Genomic DNA, 9,767 nt, shown 5'->3' on the forward strand with positions numbered 1-9,767 from the left:
TTCGAAAAGGGGAAAAATAAAATAAATAAATAAATAATAAAATTAAAATATATTTTAAAAAAAAGAAAAGAAAATTAAGATCATGTCCTAACTGAACTGCAAAGGAGAAATTAAAAGACAGCAGTTTATAATAAAAAATATATTTTCATCTATAAATGCTCAAGCATGGCCACTGGAAAGAGCATCTCATCAGGCAGGTACTCGCATCTTTGTGTAGACTCACCATGAATAGGAAATAGGAATAAACTGTGTGTTGTTTGGACAAGCACCACAATCAGCATTGCCTGGGGTGATGCGGTTTCTGGAAATAGTGAACAACTTTAGATAAGGTTCCTACCAAAATCAAGAAGCAGGCCATGGTGTATACAACAGTTTTATTCCAGGAAAAGTCGGTGTATCTTAAAATATTGCAAAAGCGCTTAGTGTTTATATGTAAAACATAGCTCGGTTCTAGGCTCAGGCCAGCATAAATGGGTTTTTCTACATACATGGGTGTCCAGTGGGACATTGAAAAGTCAAGTGGGTCCCAGGACAGATCTTGGTCATATGGTTATCTGGCATCCCTGGTCCCTGTCCACTACATCCAGTCACCCCTCCAATCACTATAACAAACCCAAAATGACCCCATCATTTCTAAAACATCCCCTGAGGGAGGTCACAGTCTGATGGCATCCAGCCCCTGCATCCCGGGCTGGCCTCATCTGGGAACTGTCACCCCATTCTGGCCACTCCAGCCCCCTTGCTGTCCCCAGACTTCAGGGCTCCATATCTCGTGTTCCTTTTCCTGGAAGACTGTTCTATGTGATCTCAGCTTCCTGTCACCTTTCCCAGCTCAGCCTCTCTCAGAGCACCCTGTCTGTGTAATCGGGTCTTTACAGGCTATTGTTTTCTCATTAGCTGGCTAGACTGGTTGTTTGTGAAACAGGCACAGGGTAGATGTGGTCACTGCTGAGTTTCCAGCGTCCAATACAAGGGACTTCAATGATTTGTATGTTGAGTGGTCAAGGAGACCAACTGGGGAGCACAGGTGGAGGAAGAATTCCTGGAGTTGGCATGGGCGGGAGGCAAGGCTTTTACTTGGTCCTGAAGCTCAGAAAGGATCTGGGAAAATGTGCCAGGCCAAGGGGGAAGTGTGGGCATTCTAAATGAGTCTGTCATGCCAGGCTCCTCTTCTGCTTCTAAGATCAATTTCTTGTGTCTCTGAAGTCAGAGATGGGTGTCAATCCCAACTCTGCCATTTCCCTGCTGTGTGACTTTGAGTATCTTCCTTAACCTCTCTGAGCCTCATAGACTTTTCTATAAAATGGAAACACTGGTGCCTGCCTCCTTGAATGGTTATGAGGCTCAAAGAGACCCTTTTTCAAAAACATTGAACACTCTGGTGCACTCTCAAGAAATCTGTGTTGAATCAGCGGCTCCTAATTCCAGATGTGACCAAAAAAATAGGTTTTAATCCAAAAGAGATAGGAGGAGCATTTGCTTTGGAGTTGCGAGCCCTGGCTATGCCACTTGGGTGTTAATGTGACTCTGGGCCAGTAGGAGTTTTCCCCTCTGAGCTTCAGCAACTTGTCTAGAAAATGGTAACTATGTTACCCACGTGGAGTTGTTGTGGGAGTGAAATCAGATCATGAAGGTAACTGTGGGAGCCCAGCAACCAGCTCATAGTCAGGGACTGTTGTTATTATTAGGAATGGCTCTAGAGAGGGCAGCCCCCAGCCTTGAAGGGAGGAGGGGGGTTGGGGGAATTTGCAGACATGGGACTTTATTGACCAGATAAAGAAACTGAGGCCCAGGGAGAAGGGCCTTTCCAGATCACAGCACCTGGCAGTTCGAGCAAGGACGAGAGATGAGGGGAATGACCCCCTTCCAGTTATCCATGGAGGATTAAAGTCAGATGGGGACCAAGGGTGAGGAGTGGGCCCTTTAAATCCTAAGCTCCACCTTTGTTCAGAAGGGTCTTTGAGGAGTATAAAAAGGGGTTCAGTTCCTCTCTGCTCCAGAAAACCATCTGCTGCTTCTGTCCACTGGGGCCCCAGCCCATCTCTCTCCAGCCACCTACACCACTGCCAGGGGGCTATGCAGCTGCCACCCTTCGACATGTGGAAGGACTACTTCAACCTGAGCCAGGTGGTGTTGGCCCTGATCCAGAATCGGGGGCAAGGGCAGGAGGCCCCAGGGACTGGGGAGCCGAGACCTGGGGCCCAGCAAGAGCAGGGGCCGGGAGGGCGGGGGCCTAGTGGGGGCCTGGCCACCCTCTGCAACTTCTGCAAGCACAATGGGGAGTCTCGCCACGTGTACTCCTCACACCAACTGAAGACCCCGGAGGGTGTGGTGGTGTGTCCCATCCTGCGGCACTATGTGTGTCCCCTGTGCGGGGCCACAGGTGACCAGGCCCACACGCTCAAGTACTGCCCGCTCAACGGGGGCCAGCAGTCTCTCTACCGCCGCAGTGGGCGCAATTCGGCCGGCCGCAAGTTCAAGCGCTGAGGACCATGAGGTGCTCAGCCCCCGCACCCCCAGCCCTCCTGGTTTAGTCCTACCAAGTCCCTGGACTCACCCCACCTCCCTTGGAGTCACCCAACCCTTTGGAATGTCTGACCTCCAGAACTCCATCCCTGCTGGATCCTGAAACAATAGAGTCTGTGGAGAGCCAGGCCAGCCCTGCCCCTTGGACCTCTCAGCCCTAAGGGTTCTGTACTGGAGATATCCGTGGATTCTGGGTGCAGCAGGACCCCAGCTCCTTGGACTGCACAGCCCTGTGGATCCTTCTGGGCCACGGTTCATGGATCTTTAGTCCTTCTGGGCCACCAGCCCTGCCCCTTTGACTTCTTAGCCCCTGGGGTTCCATTCCTTTTGGAATTCTTGGACCCTTTGGACCTACAGAACCCCACTGTGCTCTTCCAGTCCGCCCCTCAGAATGTGGAGAGAGGGAACAGGCTGGCTTGGACCTTCCAGCCCAAGAACTTAAAGATGGGATCCTGACTTCAACCCGCCCTCTCCACCTTCTTCAGCCACCGGCAGATCCACCGTTTCATCGTGGACGGCACTGGATGGGTCCTGCCCTGCCCTCAACAGCCCATCCATCAGGAGCTGGAGGGAGGAGGGGCCACAGCAGCGGGGCACCATGTCTTTGCAGGCTTATCAGGGGGTGGAGGGCTTTGGGGTGAGCCGACAGCCGATACCCTTGACCTCCCCCTGGTTGTTCTTCCCATTGTTCATTTCATTCCGTTTCACTGCGCTCCTGCCCCCAATGGAAATCACCGATGGATCCTTTCCCCAGCTAGAAGGCGTCTCTCCGCCACCTCCTACCCACCCGCAAGTCGCGATAGTTTTGTAAAATTCCTTTGTTTCCTCCTGCAACAGTAAAGTCCACGAAGCTCCCCCAGGAAGAGTGGTTTTAGTGCCCAGATGGGAATGGCAACTGCCTAGATTTTATTTTAGGGGCAAAAAAGAGCCCCAAGTCAGATTTTAAGTTGTTCGGTTTTTGGCTCAGGGCTGGGCCCGAGTGTTGAGCTCTAGTGAATAAAGAGCGTTTCTGGTTGACTTTGAAATCCCTATGTCTGTTTCCTCAGAGGCTGGGGGAGGGGGGGCCCGTATTTGCCCCAAAACATGGGAAGCAGGAGGTGGAGCAGGAAGGAGTCCTTGGTCCCTCCCACGAATGTGCCCCCCCACATTCTCGGACACAGGTCACCTGTAGACTGGACACCAACACCCAACCTTCACCTTGATCCCAGATTCCCTTTCTGCATCCTTCTTCGGGCTCTGTCCAGGGTCCCCTCCCACCCTACTAGATCCCAGGTCTTCCAGGACCAACTTTACAGTTGTTCTTAAACTCTGGGCTCCTAGACCCCACTGGAGTGGTGACAAAAACTGTGGTCTCCCACCCTGGGGAAATGTGCAGGTGCACAAAATGTTGCATGTAATAAATATCAGGGCTTCTTTTATTCTATTGTTCCATGTGTATTTATTGAGCTCCTGCTTTATTCCAGGCACTGTTCTGGACATTGGCAGGCATAGCAGCGAGCAAAGTAGACAAGACTTCTGTCCTTATGAAGGTGACATTCTAGGTGGGAAGAGGGTGCAGTGACAACCACTGAATAAACAGAGAATATCATGTCAGGTGGGTGATAAGTGCTGTGAAGGAAAAGGGGGCAGAGTGGAAGGATGAGGAGGGAAGGAGAGGCTGTTTTATACAGGGTGCTCAGAGGAGGCCTTTCTGTGGAGGTGACTCTTGAGCAGAGTCCAAATACGTTGAGGAAAACAGGAGAAGGGTGTTCCAGGCAGAGGAGATGGTGCGTTCAAAGGCCCCAAGGTGGAATTGGCTCTGGTGTGTTTACAGAATAAGCAGGAGGCCGGCTGAGTAAGAGATAAGATCAGAGCGGCAAGGAGGGGGAGGTATAGGAATATAGGTGTAGTGGTAGAGTGCATGGTTAGCATGCACAAGGCCCTGGGTTCAACCCCAGTACCTCCATTGAAAAAAAAAAAAAGAAAGGAAAGAGAGGCAAAATGGGGAGAGTTCAGACTCTTGCAGACCTTGGGTGAGAATTTGACCTTCGTTGTGCATTCTGCAGACTCTGAAATCAAGCTTGGACTCCCCTCTCACAGACACTAGTCACATAGAAATAAAAGAGACACCCCCCCCCCCTTAAGGATCTCTGTTCACAGGTCCTTTTCCAAAAATGCATAACAGAGATCCCCAAGTTCCCCAAACAATAGCCAAAAGGGACCCCCACCCCCACTCCCACCCCAGAGCTGTGGTGTGCGCGTATGCGGCAGGTGGAGCTCTGCACAGCAGTGCCCTGGAGGAAGGTTCAGAGGAAGTGGGGGCTCTACCAGGGAGGAAGCTGATGGCCTCTCAGATGGGATGATGGAAGAGGGCTGAACAGTTTAAACAAGGGCAAAGCGTGGGCAGCAGTTATGAAAAGTCACAAGAGGTGGGGTACTCAGTCCTCAGGGGAATTACGACAGGTGGAGGGAGTGCACTTTAGACTGGAAGAGAGGGAGACCTCAGCATCTTGGCTGAGGTCAGTCTAGAAGGTGGAGGACACTAAGTGCCTGGGGCCATCCAAGGTGAAGCATTGAGGAGGCTGCTCCACCTCTGATCTGGGGCTGTGAGGCTGGAGACAGACAACTACGGATCAAGTTTTGGTTTTGTGTTTTAATGAATGAAGTGTTTTAATGAATTTTAATTTATTCAACAGATAATGAAGTGGCAGGGTAGCTGGCAAGAGCTGAGGACACTGAAGGAGCTGAAGGAATGCATGGACCCTGACCTTGATCTCCGGCCCCTCACACGTAACTGCACAGCTCCGTACACCTTGGCCAATGGCTGCTCACCTGCAGCCTTCTCATGAGCTCCAGACCAGATTTAGACCCAGCTACTCCCTTTACCCAGACTCTCATGGAGCCATGGCCTCCTTTGGATGCCCAGGGGAAGAAAAATGTCTCAGTGACAACCAGTTCTCTGACCCAGGTCTCAGCTGGGGGCATGGGGTCAGTTAGGACATGGGGAGTGTAAGGTGTTCCACAGGTTTTTGGATTGAACTGTGTGCCCAACCCCTCCCCCCAAAATAATAATAAAGTCCTATCCCTTAGAACTTTAGAATGTGATCTTATTTGGAAACAGAGTCATCAACGATGTAATCACTTAAGATGAGGCCATCCTGGAGGAGGGTGGACCCTATATCCAACATGACTGCTGTTCTTGTAAGAAGAGGAGAGAGAAACACGGAGGGAGGAAGACAGAGGTAGAGATGGGCGTGATGCTGCCAAGGAAGCTAACAGAGCCTGGGCCTCCCAGAAGCTGGAAGAGACAAGGAAGGATCATTCCCTAGAAACTTTGGAGAGAGTGCATCACCGCCAACAGCTTGATTTCAGATTTCTAGCCTCCATAATTGGGAAAGGATGCATTTCTGCGGTTTTAAGCCACCAGATTCTGGTCCTTTGTTATGGCAGCCTTTACAAACTGAGATGCTGGGCACCTGGGGGAGGCATCCAGGATGCTGTTGGCGCCATGGGAGTCTGGGCTGAGGTGAGGCTTGGGTTTAACTCAGGTCTGGAGCCCATGAGAAGGCTGGAGACAGGGAGCCCCTGGCAGAGATGAGGGGGGGAGAGCTCTGCAGGCGTGGGTGCGGTGATACAGGAGGATGCAGGAGGTCAGAGGGCAAGGGTCCTGGGATGAGGATGAATTAGGGAAGGCTTCCAAAGGCCTGTTTTCCAAACTGTGGGTCCTGACCCATTCATGGGTCCAAAAAATAGTGGGTTACAACCAGCATTAAACAAAGAAACAAAATAAAACAGAATGGGAAAATATCAGAATGCATTGTATGGAGTAAAGTAAGTATTGCTTTGAGGAACTTTTGCTTCAGTTATATATTTTCAGAGGTTGTTGAGACATGCCGCAGGATAGTGGAAATTGCTGTTTTGAAGCCAGCCGGTCTGGGTTCAGATTCTCCCACTCATCGTGTAACTTTGGACAGGTTACTTAACTTCTCTGGGCCTTAGTTTTCTTCTCTGTAAAATGGGGATTAACCCTAGTATCTGCCTCACTGCAGTGTTATGAGTATTAACTGTTGAAACAGTTCTTGGCATGTAATATTTGCTCTGTTCGTATGACTAAGATTATTCTTTTGTGATCTTTTGTTTCAGGTGTGTGTGTGTTTGTGGTAGAAAATGATGTAAAATAAATTCCCCATTGTGGGTTACGGTAAAAAGTGAAAGGAACTGAATCTAGGAAAGGAAGTCTCAGCTCTCTCTGTTCTCTAAACCTTTCACCCTATTGAATCAGGCCTGCCCAGATTATCTAGGATAATCTTCCTTACTTAAAGTCGACTAAGTATAGACTTTAATTGCATCTACAAAATACCTTCATGGCAACACTGGGATTAGTGTTTGAAAACCTGGGACTGTAGCCTAGTCAGGTGAATACGTCCAACTGGCCATTACAGCCATAGACAGAAGAAATAAAGGAGTTGTAGAGCATGTTAGCTGATAAAGGAGGAAAGAAAGGTAGAACAGGGTAAGATGGATCAGGAGTTATGAGGATGGGAAGTTCTCACAGATAAGATGAAATTTGAACCAAGAATTGCAGGAGCAAGGGAGCAAGCCACGTGGGTACCTGGGGCAAGAGCAATCCAAGTAAGTGGAGGGGTGTATGCAAAGGCCCTGAGGCAGGAATGTCCGTGGACCTTTCAAGGAGCAGTGAGGAGCGGGTGGGAGAAGCTCAGAGAGAGGCCACAGTGTTGAAGATTTTGGCTTTTCCTCTGAGTGTGATGGGGACCACAGGTGGCCTCTGAGCCAGGGATCAGGCTTCTTGATCAGACATATTTTAATGGGATTACTTTTGTTGGGGTTTGAAAGTATACCTCTAGGTTCTGTATAGCACGGGGAACTATATTCAATATCTTGTGATAACCTTTAATGAAAAAGAAAATGAAAATGAATATATGTATGTCTATGCATGACTGGGACATTGTGCTGTATGCCAGAAATTGACACAGTGTAACTGACTATACTTCAATTAAAAAAGAAAAGAAAAGAAAGTATACCTCTAGGAGGTCAAGAGTGGAAGCAGGGAAACCAGTCAGAAGGTGACTACAACAGTCCTGGTGAGAGGCAGTGGCGTGGATCAGGTAGTAATGGGCTGGGAAGAGATGGTCAGATTCCAGATGTATTTTGAGGGGGGAGCTGACAGGATTTCCTGATGGGCGTGTGATTTCCTTTTGAGACTTCTAAGTGGGTTTTACGTAGGCCATTGTATGTGGTGAAAGTGGAGCCCGGGAGAAGGGTCTATATTTGTTAGAATGACTAAAAGAAAAGGGAGAGAGGAGAGAGGAAAGAAGGGAGAAGGGAGAAGAGACAAAAAGGACACGCTGAAAGACACGTAAAGAGAGAAACAGGAAGATTAACCTCAACGTGATCTCTCAACATACTCAATACAGATTCACAATAAAAAGACTTCACTTAATGGAGCTGCTCTTGCCCACGACTTTTTGTAAAAACAATGCTCCTAAATGGCCCAGATTCTGGTTAACATTGGAAATCAGCTTTAACCTATGGTCACTAATCACCAGGACCCCTGGACTCTCTCATATGTACAGAAATTCAGTTTCTGAGACCCACAAAATAGAAGGCACCTGTGACCACAGTGGACACATGAGGTTCAGGGATTCAGCCTTAGGTTGACACCTCAGGGCACAGCAGGAACTCTGTGGGGTTCTAGGTCCCCCTTTAATGGATCTAATTTTCCTTCCTGGTCCCAAGTGGGCAGAGAACTGGCCTCTTCCCCTCCTAAACCCAAAGTGGTACTTGAGGGAGGAGGTGCCGCTTAAGCATTTGGTTCTCTGCGTGGAGTCCAGCCTCTGTCTCCTCCTTTGTTCTGCTCTTGAACACAGAGTGGGCAGGGTGTCTCTGCCTGCTCTGAGCTCAGGAGTCTGCCCTGCGTGCTCTCTCTCTTCTTGGCTCCCATGTTACTGGGATCCTGGGAGCTACCTGCAGGGGATGGAGAAGGTGCAAAAGTATGACCAGCCCTCCTGCATCTTGCCTCAGTGTACTCATGCCTGCAGAGCCCTCTCCAGCTCACTTCTGCCAGGGGCTCCCTGTCTCCAGCCTTCTCATGGGCTCCAGACCTGAGTTAAACCAAAGCCTCCCTCAGCTCAGACTCCCATGGCGCCAACAGCATCCTGGATGCCTCCCCCAGGCGCCCAGCATCTCAGTTTGCAAAAGCTGCCATAACAAAGGACCAGAATCTGGTGGCTTAAAACCACAGAAATGCATCCTTTCCCAATTATGGAGGCTAGAAATCTGAAATCAAGTTGTTGGCAGTGCCACACTCTCTCCAAAGGTTCTAGGGGAGGATCCTTCCTTGTCTCTTCCAGCTTCTGGGAGCCTCAGGCTCTGCTGACTTCTTTGGCAGCATCACGCCCATCTCTGTCTCTGTCTTCACAGAGCTGTCTTCCTCCCTCTGCATTTTTCTCTCCTCTTCTTACAAGAACAGCAGTCATGTTGGATGTAGGGTCCACCCTCCTCCAGGATGACCTCATCTTAAGTAATTACATCTGCAGTGACCCTGTTTCCAGGTCACATTCTGAAGTACTGAGGGGTAGGACCTCAGTGTATATTCTTGGGGGGACACAGTTCAACCCATAGCACCCGTGGAGCACCTTACACACCTGGGATGGAGAACTGGTGTCACCTAGGCATCTCCTTTTCCCTTCTCAACATCACAGTCACCACACTGTGTACATTCTGGCTCTCAAATCCCTTCCAATTCATTTCCAGCCTTCCCACCATCCCTGCCCTGGTCCAGTCTCAACCACCCCCTCCTTGCCCCTGCCCCAGACTTCTCCCGTGACTCTGGCTAACAGCATTGCCCACTCCCACCCACCCTCCACACAACGACAACAGCTGGGGGTTCTTTCTAAAGCACATATCACACCCTGTCTATCCTTGCTCAGAACCCACTGGCCATAGGATCACAATCAAGCTTATTAACGTTGTACATAAGGCTCTGCATGGGCTGCCTCTGATTCCTGGACCCTGACCCTTCATGGGGCACATGGTGGGACCTCATCTAATCCCAGCCCTGGTGAAAGTCGGCTTGCCACCCACTCTGTACCTGCATCCACTCAGAAAAATAAGAACAGAGGAAAACATACAATCACAGGGACTTGTCACTCTTTGCTTTTGCATCCAGTTACCTCAAGTGATTGGTTCTGTAGGTCTACATTTCCCTGGCTGATTTCATGCTTTCTCCTCTCTCTTCCTTA

At 49.7% G+C, this 9,767-nt stretch overlaps 1 protein-coding gene across 1 annotated transcript; it reads left to right on the plus strand.

Moving 5' to 3' along the window:
- Positions 1 to 2,013: 2,013 nt before the first annotated feature.
- On the plus strand, positions 2,014 to 2,599 carry NANOS2 (nanos C2HC-type zinc finger 2). Its single transcript, XM_006208538.4, has one exon. It carries the CDS (start codon positions 2,077 to 2,079, stop codon positions 2,485 to 2,487), a length of 411 nt encoding a protein of 136 aa, XP_006208600.1. The 5' UTR covers positions 2,014 to 2,076; the 3' UTR covers positions 2,488 to 2,599.
- Positions 2,600 to 9,767: the final 7,168 nt, after the last annotated feature.

Source organism: Vicugna pacos, chromosome 9 (genome assembly GCF_048564905.1).
Source record: "Vicugna pacos chromosome 9, VicPac4, whole genome shotgun sequence".
NCBI lineage: Eukaryota > Metazoa > Chordata > Mammalia > Artiodactyla > Camelidae > Vicugna > Vicugna pacos.